General features: G+C 52.5%; 6 protein-coding genes across 6 annotated transcripts; 3 read left to right on the top strand and 3 right to left on the bottom strand.

The window, feature by feature from the left end:
- Positions 1-876: 876 nt before the first annotated feature.
- rcf1 (respiratory supercomplex assembly factor RCF1) lies at positions 877-1,593 on the bottom strand (the record flags this gene model as incomplete). The annotated part of the gene is made up of 3 exons (XM_056662414.1): positions 877-1,301; positions 1,368-1,438; positions 1,553-1,593. 3 exons carry the CDS (start codon positions 1,591-1,593, stop codon positions 877-879), a joined length of 537 nt encoding a protein of 178 aa, XP_056524527.1.
- Positions 1,594-2,345: 752 nt separating this feature from the next.
- N7515_001671 (threonine dehydratase, biosynthetic) lies at positions 2,346-4,168 on the top strand (the record flags this gene model as incomplete). Its single annotated transcript, XM_056662415.1, has 3 exons — positions 2,346-2,528; positions 2,593-2,809; positions 2,865-4,168. The coding sequence occupies 3 exons, from the start codon at positions 2,346-2,348 to the stop codon at positions 4,166-4,168; spliced, it is 1,704 nt and encodes a 567-aa protein (XP_056524528.1).
- Positions 4,169-4,812: 644 nt separating this feature from the next.
- Positions 4,813-5,283, top strand: N7515_001672 (50S ribosomal protein L36; the record flags this gene model as incomplete). Its single annotated transcript, XM_056662416.1, has 3 exons — positions 4,813-5,061; positions 5,141-5,175; positions 5,244-5,283. The coding sequence occupies 3 exons, from the start codon at positions 4,813-4,815 to the stop codon at positions 5,281-5,283; spliced, it is 324 nt and encodes a 107-aa protein (XP_056524529.1).
- Positions 5,284-5,894: 611 nt separating this feature from the next.
- N7515_001673 (elongation factor G) lies at positions 5,895-8,417 on the top strand (the record flags this gene model as incomplete). The annotated part of the gene is made up of 3 exons (XM_056662417.1): positions 5,895-6,097; positions 6,154-6,265; positions 6,333-8,417. The coding sequence occupies 3 exons, from the start codon at positions 5,895-5,897 to the stop codon at positions 8,415-8,417; spliced, it is 2,400 nt and encodes a 799-aa protein (XP_056524530.1).
- An 819-nt stretch (positions 8,418-9,236) lies between these two features.
- Positions 9,237-10,310, bottom strand: N7515_001674 (uncharacterized protein; the record flags this gene model as incomplete). The annotated part of the gene is made up of 1 exon (XM_056662418.1): positions 9,237-10,310. One exon carries the CDS (start codon positions 10,308-10,310, stop codon positions 9,237-9,239), a length of 1,074 nt encoding a protein of 357 aa, XP_056524531.1.
- A 603-nt stretch (positions 10,311-10,913) lies between these two features.
- On the bottom strand, positions 10,914-14,549 carry N7515_001675 (uncharacterized protein; the record flags this gene model as incomplete). The annotated part of the gene is made up of 1 exon (XM_056662419.1): positions 10,914-14,549. One exon carries the CDS (start codon positions 14,547-14,549, stop codon positions 10,914-10,916), a length of 3,636 nt encoding a protein of 1,211 aa, XP_056524532.1.
- Positions 14,550-14,996: the final 447 nt, after the last annotated feature.

The following is a 14,996-nucleotide window of genomic DNA, read 5'->3' on the forward strand; positions in this document are numbered from 1 at the left end:
AAAAAATAGGTAAAACCCGAAAATGATCTACAAAGAGGGATTGCCCTGGGATTTTATACTTGTGATAGAGGATCCACAAGGCTCTCGACTAGCCAGCCCAAACGTCATGGGCAATGTCTCGGGAGGAAGAGATGGGGGGAAAGATTAACATGTTGTCGACCCGATGGAGTGTGGAGACAGGGACCCTGAAAAAAGGTTTGAATAGTTCAGGAATTTCTCGAATTTTGCTGATAATCCCTGATGCCTTCCGAGTTAGGGTTTCATAGTACAACTTTCCCCGCCTTGGGATCATCTTTCTTACATGTAATCCATCTGCCCAGATTCAAGCGTTGATCTATTTCAACCTGTCCACATTTTGCGTCTATTCCAGGAACCTTCTTTAACCTCCACTGCTATCATACCAAGACTGCACATGCTGATGGCGCTCTCAGTCCGAACCATAGGTTCGGTTGGCGCAGACGCTAGCCTTGTCGATCTCACATGATTGCCTCGGCCAAGCAAAACGGGCTTTTCGGGCCAGCCGTTCTTACTCCGTACAAATTAAGGAGATCCTGGTAGGATCTTGCCGAGAAGCCTTTCAAGCCTGGTTCATCTTGTTTGCTAGTGGCGCTCTTCAACCTTGTTTGGCGTTCAATGTTGAATTTTCTTCGACCTCGGTATTCTGTGTACGGCTTCGCCATACGTGCCAGGAACCCGAATAAGAAACAAGATAACCCGAATATGACACCCACGTGAGCTCATTGTGCATATTTCCGCGCATTTAGGATTGGTACAATCTACACAATGTCATAACCCTAATCATCATATGGATAATTCCAATAACATATTTACATACACGAAACCAAAACTCAAGCCTACCCTATCATACAAACCCACTCATCTCCTTGCCAAAAGCACCCTTACAGCATCAAGAACACCAACAACCTTCTCATCACCAACCTCAATCGCCGACCGCGCCGCACCAGGCTCACTCCGCGGCGCCGGCCTATTCCCAGCCTCCTTAGCCGCAGCCTCAATAGCAGCATGACGCTCCCTCCACTCGCGATCCTCCTTATCGCGAATCTCCAGCTCGCGCAGCCAGGCGTCGCGCTTCTCTTGTTTCTTGCGTAGTTCCACCGCCTGGTCGAATTCCCGGCGCTGCTGTCGTTCCGTCTTGAAGTACATTCCGCCGGCGACGAGAGCGACGAGTGTGAAGGCTTGCGCGTAGATACGGGCGCGGAACATCCGGTTCATCTCGACTGAGTCGCCGGATTTCATGGAGCGGTAGGCGCGGTAGAGGGCGTAGCATGTTGCGGCGCATCCTATTTTTCTGTGTTAGTTTTGGGAGGGCGAAGGGGTTGTGAGGTAGGTTGTAGGGTAAATCGCACCGAGGGGGACGAGAGGCTCTTCTTTGAGACGGCGGGTGAACTTTTGGGTGCTGGTTTCTTCGGTGAATTGTCTGTTCGGGGAGATTTGTTAGCGGGTCGTTCTGATTCGGGTCTTTTGGTGGCATTTCTGGGTGTAGATTGCGGAGGGCGCGGATTTCTTTTTATTGAATCTGGCTTTCACATACGGGTTGCTGTCGAATGACGAGGGCATGGGATCGCGCTCCATGGTGAAGGTGATTGAGGATGTGTTTGTCGGTCGTGCGGAGTTGAATTGCGTCCCACGGGATGCGGACTTTAAGTTTTCGGGTGTGGATTTGCGATCAGCTATATTAGCTCGACTGCGGAGAATGAAACCTCAATGACCAACTTATCAAGCCTGAGTTGGAAGGGTTGAGGTTGGATTGAACTCTGAAATGCTATGCTGGGGGTGCGTACAGGGTCGAGCGGTGATATGACGCCAAGTTTTCCAGGTCGGGTTATGTAACTATCAGCGGGGAGTGCGACAGTATGCCAGGTACTAAGGTCGCCCATAGAGCTATGCTCAGATGGAGCTTTCGGTTGATTAACTGCTCTTTAAGAAGCTAGATATCTCGTGAATTACACCCGGATCATATAGAGCAGAAAAAGTACACCTACACCTAACTGTACAACAAACACCAAATGCTTGACCGCTACCTTATCTATTCCTTGACCTCCACGTTCACTACTTTCCTCCACAAGTTTGCAATCAGACCGATGATCCAGGTGAAATACTTCCAGTGAAATACTTCTGACCATCAGCCTACTCTCACTCACTTCAGTTCATCTAATCTCCAGAACTGTCCAAGTTAAGCTTTATTTAGGGCTAGCGCTCAGGGTTGATGACAAAGGCCCCTCCGATCACCGGTCCCGCCTCCAGAAAAAAAGTCATAGACTCGCCTCCCGTCAGTTTTGAATCTTCGTGATCATCATTGGGATCGATCCAATCCCAAAGTCAATATGTCCGAAACTCCCACAAACGGTTTCTCGACGCCGGTCTCGCCCGTCACTCCCAAGACGAGTGGGCTTGCCTTGACCGAGTATACCGCCGCTCCGACACCGCCCCGTGAGCAACGAACCCCAGGCTTGCCTCCCAATTGGGGCATTCCTGAAGCTTTCCTGCTACCCAATGGATACCCGGATGTAATTAGAGCCTTGAAAACTCATGGGAAAAGTCCCAATGTTAACGCATTACCCCGCCATCTAGTACCTCCGATTGATTTTAACGTCACGAGTTTACGATGTTATTGAAGAGAGTCCTCTGACCCATGCTGTCAACCTCAGCAACAGGCTGGAAAGCCGGGTCCTTCTCAAGCGGGAGGACCTGCTGCCTGTCTTCAGCTTCAAGCTGCGTGGCGCATACAACAAGATGGCTCATTTGAACGATGAGCAGCGGTGGAAGGGCGTCATTGCTTGCTCTGCGGGTTAGTCTATACTTCAAAGCCAACTGACCGTCGCATCTTACTAATCTCATAATAGGTAACCATGCGCAGGGTGTGGCCTATTCCGCCCGCAAGCTGAGAATCCCCGCTACCATCGTCATGCCCTCGGGTACCCCAGCCATTAAACATTTGAATGTCGCTCGCTTGGGAGGAAGCGTAGTACTTCACGGACAGGATTTCGATGCCGCAAAGGACGAGGCTCACCGATTGGAGAAGCAGCATGGTCTGACCAACATCCCGCCGTTTGACGATCCCTATGTCATTGCCGGTCAAGGTACTATTGGAATGGAGCTTCTGCGCCAAGCAAACTTGGACAAGTTGGAGGCAGTCTTCTGTGCTGTCGGCGGAGGTGGCCTGATTGCCGGCATTGGAGTCTATCTTAAGCGCATCGCTCCCCAGGTCAAGGTCATTGGTGTGGAGGCTTATGATGCCAATGCTATGACCCAGTCTCTCGATGCGGGCAACCGAGTCTTCCTGAAGGAGGTTGGCCTCTTTGCGGATGGCGCCGCAGTGAAGTCCGTCGGCGAAGAGACTTGGCGTCTCAGTCGCGAGGTTATCGACGAGGTCATCCAGGTGAGCACCGACGAGACCTGCGCAGCCATCAAGGATGCCTTCGAAGATACCCGGTCCATCGTCGAGCCCGCCGGCGCTCTCGCCCTTGCCGGTCTGAAGAAGTACATCGCCAAAAACCCTAGCCCCGACCCCAACCGTGAGCTGATCGCCATTACCTCCGGTGCCAACATGGACTTCGACCGTCTGCGGTTCGTCGCTGAGCGTGCCGCTCTCGGCGAGAAGAAGGAAGCCCTCCTGAGCGTCAACATCCCCGAAAAGCCTGGCGCATTTGCCAAGCTTGTCGAAATCGTGCTGCCCCACGCCGTTACCGCATTCAACTACCGCTATGCCCGCGAAGAATCCGCCGATGTGTTGATGGGTATTTCTCTTTCTGCCACGACTGGCCGCGAGGATCTGGCCAAGATCATGACACAATTGGAGAATGGCGGCATGAGCTGCCGGGATTTGAGCGACGACGAGCTTGCCAAGCGTCATCTGCGCTTCCTCGTCGGCGGCCGCTGCGACGTTGCCGATGAGCGCATCTTCATGTTCGAGTTCCCCGAGCGTCCAGGTGCTCTTGCCAAGTTCCTCGCCACCCTCCGTCCTAAGCAAAACATCTCTCTGTTCCACTACCGTAACTACGGTGGCGACGTTGGCAAAGTTCTGGCTGGAATCCAGTGCCCGTCGCCGGAGAAGGAGGATTTGGAGGCTTTCCTTCGGGATCTGGGTTATCCGTTCAGTGAGCACACTGATTCTCCTACGTACAAGACCTTTTTACGTTCGGAATAAGCTTTGGCTTTGGGGTGTTGCCACCGGAAAGATGCATTACTCTTAACTCGTTATTGCTTCAAGCGGTTTAAGGCCGAGGCCTAGATTTTGTCTTTTGTTGGCGTTTGGTTCTTAGATAGGTCTTCTGTATTATATAGCTCGCACAGTTGCTTCAAGTTTAACTTGGAGCAAAAGATCATACATAACTATTACATGTGCTTCTGGGGTTGAGCATTCTTGCTGGCTTTATTTCTGCATCGTTGTCCTGCAAGCCGAGCCTGATGTTTAGTTAGTCCAGGCGGATATAGATCAAGCCGGCTCGCCTCTCGCCTATAGAGAGTAGATAATCAACTTTCCAATTCTTCCATTGACTCTTATTCACATTCGAGTCTCTAATTTATTATAAAACCCTCGTTCCCATTCTTCTTTGACTCTGGTTATTTGTACACCAAACCCACCAACCCACCAATCACAGCGGGTCCACCTCGGCCGTCCGGCGATACAGAAGCTCCGGCCAACATTTGCGATCGCAGCACGAGAGAACTTCGGAGCCGAACAACAACGGGCACCCGCACTCGCTACCTCTTGTTTCAAATACGCGGAAAATTGAGGCACAGCGTCCGATCGACCATTTGCGAAAACAGACTGGCCCCAAACCCGCCGTCATGTTCTCCCTCCGCACCGTCTTCGGAGCCTCCTCCGGAGCCCTCCGCCAGTTCCTCCCCTCTGTGAACACCCGCGCGGCCTCATTACGGCCCTTTTCGCACATGATCCAGAATAGCCTGACGAGGCTTCGCGGCCACACAAAGTCCGGCAATGCTGTCGCCGTTGCGAATGCGTCTACTAGACAGGTGGAGCAGGTCCGGGGGATGAAGACCCGGTCTTCTGTTAAGAGACTGTGTGATGGTTGCAAGGTATGAGCTGAACTGCTGGGGGATATCATATTGAGTGGATTGGGAGGTTTTATATTGGCTGGCGCTGACTGCTGAATAGCCCGTTCACCGCAAGGGTCGTGTTTACATCATCTGGTGAGTTTTGATTGCCCCGTGCTATTCAGTGCATGTGTCGAATGCTAATATGCCGTTATCTTGTTTAGCTCGAAGAACCCCAAGCACAAGCAACGGCAGGGAAAATAGAGTCCCTGCTTTCCGTCTTTTCCTCCGGTAGCGTGCTTCGCTTCGTCCTCCCGCGGCGGCGTTTACTCGACCTATCTGTGATATTGGCAGGCTATCTGAGCATGTCAATATGCTTCCGATTGATCGCTCTCCTTCAGATTCGTTGGATACACGACTTGTCGTCTGGGAACTCGGATGTGGAGCATACTCTTGCAATCTTGTTTTAAAACCAGACAGTGGTTGGATACCGCGGCGCTTGTGTCTTTTCCTTGTATATTAGTATGGCAATTCGGTTTTCTGCCTCTTCGTGTTTCAATTCTACTCAGATCATGATCTCCAGTCTTGACTTCTTCGTGTGGTTAATCTCTATATGATTGCCTCTTTCACTTGGACCAAAAGCTCTCCCCAGGCCCAGGGGTTCAAACCACCGATATATAGCAGTTGTCAACATCAATATCCAGTCTCAGGTCAATTCTGCGTGACTGCGTCCAGTAGTAATCTACCGGCTCTGATCGGCCGATGTAAATCATCACGTGACGCGTTCCTGGCTTCCCCGAACTTTTTTTCGGGGAGCCAACTAAACATCGAATCTGCGTTGATCGTTTGAATATCGGTGCGAGTGGATCATCACCATGCGGTCTCCTTCTCTTGCACGGTTACAATCCCGCGCAGTGTCTGGTTTGACCAGATCAGCTCTCTTCCAGCCCCAGACTCTTCTGCGCCCACGATGCGCGTCCACAGCCGCGTTCCGGTCCGCCGCTGTTGCGCCGGCTTATCAGTCGAAGTTGGGACAATGGAGCCAGCGACGAAACTCCTCTGCTGTTGCCTCAGCTGTGTGAGTATACATATTGAGCCAACCTATATCTGGTTTCCGTCTCTAATACAATTCAGGCTCGAGGCTGCTAAGGCCAACCCCGAGGGCCTGTCCCAAGCCGCAATTATCGACAACCTGGATCCGGTCGAAGCCGCTCGTCTTAGCAAGTGTCGTAACATTGGTATTGCGGTACGTGACATCCCAATTGATTCCTGTTTATCTTTTGGTCGTGTCTAACGAAAATGTTTCTGCGCAGGCCCACATCGACAGCGGGAAAACCACCTGTACAGAGCGAGTTCTTTTCTACACCGGTCGTATCAAGGCTATCCACGAGGTCCGCGGGCGTGACAGCGTCGGTGCCAAGATGGATTCCATGGACTTAGAACGTGAGAAGGGTATCACCATTCAGTCCGCTGCCACTTTCTGTGACTGGGTCAAGAAGGACAAGGAGGGGGTTGAGCAGAAGTACCACCTGAACTTGATTGATACCCCCGGTCACATTGATTTCACCATTGAGGTGGAGAGAGCGCTGCGCGTTCTGGATGGCGCTGTCATGATTCTATGTGCTGTCTCCGGTGTCCAGTCCCAGACGATTACCGTCGATCGCCAAATGCGCCGTTACAACGTTCCTCGCATCTCGTTCGTCAACAAGATGGATCGTATGGGTGCTAACCCTTTCAAGGCGGTCGACCAGATTAACACTAAGCTCAAGATCCCCGCGGCCGCTGTTCAGGTCCCTATTGGTGCCGAGGATGAGTTCGAGGGTGTCGTTGATTTGATCCGCATGAAGGCTCTGTACAATGTTGGAGATAGCGGTGAGGAGATAGTGGAAAAGGATGAAATTCCCGAGAAGGTTAAGGCTCTTGCCGAGGAACGCCGCAACATGCTTATCGAGACTCTTGCCGATGTCGACGATGAGATCGCGGAACTGTTCCTGGAGGAGCTCACACCCAGCGAGGATCAGATTCGGGCCGCCATCCGCCGCGCCACCATTGGATTGAAGTTCACCCCTGTCTTCATGGGATCTGCTCTGGCCAACAAGTCAGTTCAGCCTATGTTGGACGGTGTCATTGACTACCTTCCTAACCCCTCCGAGGTTGAAAACTTGGCTCTTGACCAGAAGCGTGACGAAGCCTCCGTCAAGCTTGTCCCTTATAACTCCCTTCCCTTTGTCGGTCTTGCCTTCAAGCTGGAGGAGAGCAACTTCGGTCAGTTGACCTACATCCGTGTCTACCAGGGTACCCTCCGCAAGGGCTCCAACGTCTTCAACGCTCGCAACAGCAAGAAGGTCAAGGTTCCCCGTATTGTTCGCATGCACTCCAACGAGATGGAGGAAGTCAGCGAGATCGGCGCCGGTGAGATCTGTGCCGTGTTCGGTATTGAGTGTGCCTCCGGTGATACTTTCACGGATGGAACCCTTGGCTACAGCATGTCATCCATGTTCGTTCCCGAGCCCGTCATCTCGCTCTCCATCAAGCCCAAGCAGAGCAAGGATGGCGCCAACTTCTCCAAGGCCATGGCCCGTTTCCAGCGCGAGGACCCGACCTTCCGTGTGACCTACGATAGCGAGAGCGACCAGACCATTATCTCCGGTATGGGTGAACTTCACCTTGACATCTACGTGGAGCGCATGCGCCGCGAGTACCGCGTTGACTGCGAGACCGGCCAGCCCCAGGTCGCCTACCGTGAGACCATCGGCAACCGTGTCGAGTTCGACCACCTGCTCAAGAAGCAGTCCGGTGGACCCGGTGAGTTCGCCCGTGTCATGGGATACATGGAGCCTACCGGTGCCCTCGAGGACAACAAATTCGAGCAGCAGGTCGTCGGAGGCAGCATTTCCGAGAAGTTCCTGTACGCTTGCGAGAAGGGTTTCAACCTCTCTTGCGAGAAGGGTCCTCTCATCGGCCACAAGGTTCTCGGCACTCGCATGGTCATCAACGACGGTGCTACCCACATGACCGATTCGTCCGAAATGTCATTCAAGAACGCCACCCAGCAGGCGTTCCGCAAGGCCTTCGCTGAGAGTCAGCCCTCCGTCCTAGAGCCTCTCATGAAGACCGTTGTCACCGCCCCGACCGAGTTCCAGGGTGATGTCATCGGCCTCCTGAACAAGCGCGGTGCTACCATCAACGACACCGAGACCGGTGTTGATGAGTTCACTATCTATGCCGACTGCAGTTTGAACGGCATGTTCGGCTTCAGCACTAACCTGCGCGCCGCTACTCAGGGCAAGGGTGAATATACCATGGAGTTCAGCCACTACGAGAAGGCTCCTCCTCACCTGCAGAAGGACCTTATTGCCAAGTACCTGAAGGCCCAGGCTGATCGACACAAGAAATAGACGATAAATATGTAATAATTCCCCCCCATTCCGACCACTCTGGCAATCCAAGCCCGGCAGTGCCTGGCACTGGCTCTTGTCGGACTATAAGAAGCAGCAGGCTTTTGGTGTCAGCCCTTTGCTACTACTTCTCCCATCAAACCCCCCTCTGTACTATATCACGTTGTGACTTTCTGGGACATGTACTTCAAGATCAAGATACTACCTACTTTCTACTCTCCTGTCTGAACAAATAGATCATTGTTTTTATACTCGATTCTACTCCGAAGACTACTCCCCTCTTGGCTACTATCTGCTCGGTCGTCTTAGCTACCATGTCGCCTCGCCTCGCCCGTTTTCTGATATAGCGTAGTATAAGCGTAGTGATGCAGTATTTGGGAAAATACGGTGTTCGGCCTCTGCATTTTGAAGGGGAGATCTCGAATTCCGTATTCTCTCGAATACCGTTATCTCTACCATACTCAAATCCCCTGCCGCAAAGGTCTGACACGGTAAGGTATCACTACGGTATTCTGACCAACTACGGTATTCCTACGATGTTCCTTCGATGTTCTCAGGCTTGTACCTTAGATGAGTGGGGTGGAAAATAGGTAAACACAGATGCCACAAGTATGTTATGGATTAGTCAAAGAACTAAGTGACTTACACCCGACTTCGATGCCCATACGATTCCCAAAAGCAGACCTACATGGATCATGGAACAATTCCATCCATCGCATGCCAATATATATCCCTGCCCTCCACCTAGTGCCTCTCTAAACACGATACCTAGATGGATGCCGGGCTATCAAGAGCCTTAGGTTGGTTCTAGGTCGATCATCACGCTCCCTCGGCGCTCGCCTTACGCAGATCCTCAACCCCAGCCCTCCTCCTAAGCCTAGCAGGCGCAACATGCAGAGGCAGCACCTGACAAGGAACTTGAACCAAATCACGAGCAGCAGGGGATGCACGGAATAATCGCATATATGCCTTACCCTTCTCCTTAGAATTCCCCAGTGATCCCTGCTCCACGCTGCGAATATCCGGCTGGAAAGTAGATACACGCACCGCCGAACCAGGTTTCACCAAGGAAGGCAAAGAAACAGGCAGAGGTTCACGAAAAGAAACGGAGCGATGTCGCTGTGAACCATTAGTTTTATCAGCAGCTGCAGTCCGACCCTTATCTCCCAGGGGTAGATCAGCTAAGAACTCATTCTTGCAAAGCTCGAATCTCCTCAACGCCTGAATGGTTTCAACGTCCTCTTCTCTTGCAGCAGAAGAACAGGGCGGCAAACTATCCTCATCCTGATGCCGACTTTTCTCTACATTGCTCACGAGTGCGTCAACCTCTGACTCGCATAGCAGACCTAGATACACAGGCCATTTCAGGTCCGGACGTTGCATGGCCGGACTACAGCATGGGACGTCTGCCGTGGACACAGCTTCATCATTGGTAACGAGAGACACTTTCGAATCAGACTCGGAATAGGTAGACAAATCATCCCAGATTGGGACGCCGGTTTCATCGCGGATTTGATATAATGCTAACAAGCACCGAGCAACGTGCACCTGTGTGTGTCCTGTCCAGATCATTATAGTCAGGCTATAGTCCAGGTGGTAGTCTTGTTTGTATAGGATTGTGATGAGGAATGCACCGATTGCATCGGCTGGGACTTTGGCCAGGACGCATTTCTGTAGAAATGTGCGCAGGAAGTGGATGGCTTGGAGGTCCCAGGAGATGAGGAGACGGCGGTCTTGGACGGCTTTTATTGTCTCTGCTGAGCTAGTCTGTAGGAAGGATTGGAAGAGGGGGTAGAGATCCCAGCGGCTTTTGCTGGCTTGCTTGTAGTAGTGGGTTAGTTTGGTGTCATCTGTGGTGGGAGGGGAAGTTGGGAGTTTGGTACTTGGTGACATTTTGAGGGTTGTGTTGGTTTGAATGGGGAGTCAGTCAGTCTAGGTTGATGTTTGGACCGGGTACGACCGGGTTTATGTACTTGGTTGGTGTCTAAAGGTGAGGGTTTCCATTGTTGCGTAGATGTAAGAAAAAGAGGCAACAAAGGGGGTTGTATGCCCTTTCTGGGCTTCATTGATCAAGGATCAGAACACTGCAAGGGCACACGGTGGACAAAGAAGAGTGAAATGCTTTGTTCCCAAGGTCCGAGTCATGCCCGTGCGTTAACATGGAATGGAGAGGTAAATTCCACATGGAAAAAGCCCAAGGAGTCTTGGATTGAATCATCGTGTATTAGAAACAGGAAGACCAGCGAAATTATACACATTGAGAAGACACACGCCTGGTGGGGGCCTGTTTGGACCAAATGCAACGCTCCTTGAATCATGCATGACGGATTGAAAGGCCACACTGGGCATTAAAAATTAACTGGAAGGGTATATGCACGCCAATAGAGACGATGAAGTTAAAAGTAAGTAATGTGAACAGAAGGATCCCATAGGCTGTGGGAACCGGAAAGAAGTAGAGGGAGAAGAAGGTTGGAACCCAGCTGAGGCAGACCGATATCAAAGCCACAAGACCCATCGAATACCGGAGAAGGCACCGCGGAAGACACCACGCACAAGCTTGAAAGCCATGACAATAAGCCACACCCACCAAAGCATACCGACGAGGGCCCATTCCAAAAACATGAACCCGGTGCGTCGGATCCACCGCAATCGACGGCGACGTTTGCGAATGCCTTTGTCAAGGGCATCACTCAGCTGTTTCACAGCGAGGGTGCTAGTAGTGTTGAGCTGGACACACAGGTCCTCGGCATCGTTAGCCGTGGCTCGGACGCGGGGAGCCAGGGACTGATTAGCCAGGTTTTCCAGGTCCCTCAGCTGAGAACGGAGAGGTATTGAAGTTGAAGTGGAGAAGTGATGCATGGATTGTTGGAATGAGTATTGGGTCTTTTCGAATCGCTGCAAGAGGTTTTGAGCAGCAAGATCGAATTCGTTAATCCGGGTTACATATGGAACAGGCTGACCGGGACCCATGGAGCTTTGGAGCCATTGAGGGGCTGGCTCGCGGGCAGTGTGGGCTCTGCGAGTAATCTCCCGGGCTTTGATACCCGATGATAGCAAGAGAGCCCGGGTGCGCTCGACTTCTGGCTTACCAGGCACGCCAGAGTCAACTAATGATTGGAGACTGCGCCCGGATATGCTCCAGGCGCGACTAGCACCTGAAAGCCCGGAGCGCCGTCCCTCGGGGGATATTCCCGGGGATGCGCGCGCATTGGCGAGTCCAGTAACAGGAGGTCGAGTTAAGCTGTAAGGAACGGCGACGTCTCTGATCTCGTGGCGGTTTCTCCGGCCCGGGTGCAGAGAAGGGCTAAAATCAAGGGTTTTGCTGCGCGCCAGCTGGAATTTCTTGGGATCTTCACGGGAATCATACTTTTCAGGAGACGCAAGCCGCTCGCCAGAACTGCCATACTCAGGACCCCCCGGAGCTTCCTTTCGTTCGTCTTGCCGCAGAGGGGATGTGAAGGTCGGCAGAGAAGAGATGAAACTTCGAGACGTGTTCTTCTCAGAGTCTCTGCGAGTCAATCGCCCTGGCTCATCGGTAATTGTTGGTAGACGCCGTAGAAGAGCTTTAGAGCTAGACTTCTTCTCGCTTTTGGGGTCTTCATCAGAGTCGCTGTCGTCCGATGCAAAAGGAGTTGCGGACGATGATTTTCGAGAGCCAGGATCTGCGTCTTTCTTCAATATGAGGTCCCCGACCTTGGACACCTCATTTCCCACCCTCTCCGCGATCCGCCCCGGTCCCTTGAATATTCCTCGTAACTTCGATTCAGGAAGATGCATTGCTTTGCGAGATCGATGCTCATCCGCGCGGTTTTCTCCGGCCGCGGCTTGATCGCCTCGATAGGGGGAAGACACGACGTCGGGGAGAGGACTGGGCTGTAGTTTGGAGGCACTGGGCTGCAGCTTGGAGGCACCCTCCATCCGCTCAGGGGTGGTCGTATTCTGCCGACGCAAAGTATCTGGCTCTGGTGATTCATCTTCACCCTCTCGGTCTCGGTCCCCCTGCTTGCTTTTGCTGCGTTCGTGGCGCGATACAATTTTACGAAGGCCTCTCTTCGCGGGCGAGGGAGAGCGACTTGAAGGAGGAGACAAATTCACCGCTATGCTTGGGAAGTAACCAATCTGCGTAGGCGAGCTGGGGGCAGTGCTGTCCATTCCTTCCATGGACATCCGGGGATCTTGACGATAATCGGGACTGCCCGGTGATGATAAAGAGCGCCCCCTGTGCTTACGAGACTGTCGGGTGTCGAGCGGCGACAGTTCAGATGGCTGTGGAGTCCCCACCCTGTCCTTTTCAGCACTGGGGCCGGCGGAGGATTTAATGCGGGACATCCGCGACCCCGAGTGTGCATGATCAACAAATCTTTGAACATGTTCGCGGACATTCTCGCGAGACAGGCGAGACTTGTCGATGGAAACATCTGAATCCGAGCTTGAAGAACTCGACACACTGCCTGAACGCATCTTAACCTTATCCCACGGGGTCGGCTTTCCTTTGCTGGAGGCACTGCGGCTGCGTAGGCTTTTTGAATGGCTCCGAAATCGGTGCCTGTGTCGCCCACGGCCGACGCTCTTGAATTCGTGTGCCAGGGCAGGGCGGGAACTGGATAGCGAAGTGCGCGGTGACGAACGCGCCTCGCCAGAATTCCCCGTTTCAACCGAAACCCGCTGCTTCTGAGGTGTGACGAAGTCAGCTTGTGTCTTTTTGACGACTAGCTTTGTCGGATCAGGGTACAGCTTATAGCCATCCTTGTCAACAATCTTCGCCTTGTTGGTTCCATCTTCCAGCCAAACAGCGTCAGCTAAAAGCTCCGCTGGCAATATCTTCCAGTCCATGCGTGGCCGACGAGCCTTCTTGCTGCTGGTTCGGCTGATATGCCGCAAACTCGAAGGAGGAGACGCAGCCATCATGTCATCATCTTCGTGCTCGCCACCTTGATTGAAGGGTGGCAACTTCAAGCATTCTAGCGGGTCGTGCTGTTTGTGCCTGTATTCACGCTCGACGGTGTTGATCCATTGGTGGACCTTTTCGACATCGTGCCATCCTTCGGCGTCTGCATCAAGCGGGGATCTTTCACGATACCTGACTTTGCGATTGCGGATCGTTTGAAGTGGGTTATATGCACGGTGAGGCTTCTGGGATTTAGGCTCGGCGCCATCCTTGACTGTGTCTGGAAGGGCTGGCAGTGAAGGCAGCAGCCGCATATATTCATAGAATAAATCAAAATGATTTTGTGCTTTCTCGGCTCGGGCCAAGGTGCTTTCGGAAACTTCAAATGTGCGAAATTCCTCAACTGCCGATGGAGGCAACAAATTTACAACAGATGACCGCTCTAAGCTCGGCAACGTGCCCTGTGACAACCCAGTACCAGAAGCCTGGGTAAAATTGCGATACGGCGAGTCATGCTGGAAGTTTCCTGCTCGTGGGGAATGCGCATAATTGTCAGCTGGAGGGACAGCAGGTTGAGAGACAGATAGCGGTCTTCGGCCGTCGGAGCCCGGTAATATTCCTGAAGCTGTCCTCCTCCGGGATTCATTGAGACTCAAGGCTAAATTCACGATCTGTATGGAATCGCTATCAAGAGCGGGGGTCGGAGATTGTACATCAACGTTGCTCTCCTGTGCCTCGGGCTGCGAGGAGCTTCCCGAAGGCTGTCTTCTAGCAGGCGTGGAAGCTTGCGGGGCACTGATTGGATTCGAGCTTGCATCTTTTGAGACAAACACCGATGACTGCCTATGACGCTTCCATGGAAGTCGTGAGCGCTTCTTGGGTACCGTTATATCTGGTTCGGGGACGCTGCGCTTCTCTTCGGGAGGTTCTGACGGGTGAGGGTGGTCCAGACTATGTCTCGTTCCTCTTGGCCGAGGTAGACTGTCAAGCAAAAATCCACCTGAACTCCGGGTCGCCCGATGGCCGGGTGTCCTTTGGCCCCTTTCACGGGAACTGCTGCCCAGTGTACTGCCCTCCAACTCCCCGCTCGCTCGACCGTCGTTCATTCGGGGTGTGTTTTGGCGAAATGAACCTCCATCGGATAGGGGTAAAGGCGACGTAGTACTAATGAATCGGTCTTGAGGTTGTCCATTCGCCGGAGACATAGAAGATCGTACGTGGGATTCGTTCGGTATTTGCGACATTGCCGCGGAAAGGGCGACAGTGCTAGATGGCCACGCACGACAAAGAGACGGACATAATTTGTCCAGACAAAAGCATGGGTGCGGTCAGCCAGTTAGGCAACGATCACAATAGCAGGAAAGCTAGAGACTAGACTATTGCATGATCAGCTGCACGACATGACATCCTCAATGTACGTAGATCAGGATGCGCGTGCAACAAGTTACGTAATCACTTTATTCCCCGTGGGCCCGAATTCTGCAGCTGTGGTCCGAGGTAACTGAGGTTTTGGGCCCATCCAGTCCCTGCCCAGGCACTAAATCGTCTGTATTCGAACTAGGATTTAGATACGAGTTGGACTACAATTCGTAGAGCTTTGGGGCTATGACCTACGCATTGCATATGCAACTGACATGGGAAAATTCTAGCATTTGGTCTAAAGCACAAGTACAACTAGAGGTACAGTTCCT

Source organism: Penicillium bovifimosum (genome assembly GCF_028826915.1).
Source record: "Penicillium bovifimosum strain IBT 22155 chromosome Unknown utg000002l_segment0_segment0, whole genome shotgun sequence".
In the NCBI taxonomy this organism is placed as follows: domain Eukaryota; kingdom Fungi; phylum Ascomycota; class Eurotiomycetes; order Eurotiales; family Aspergillaceae; genus Penicillium; species Penicillium bovifimosum.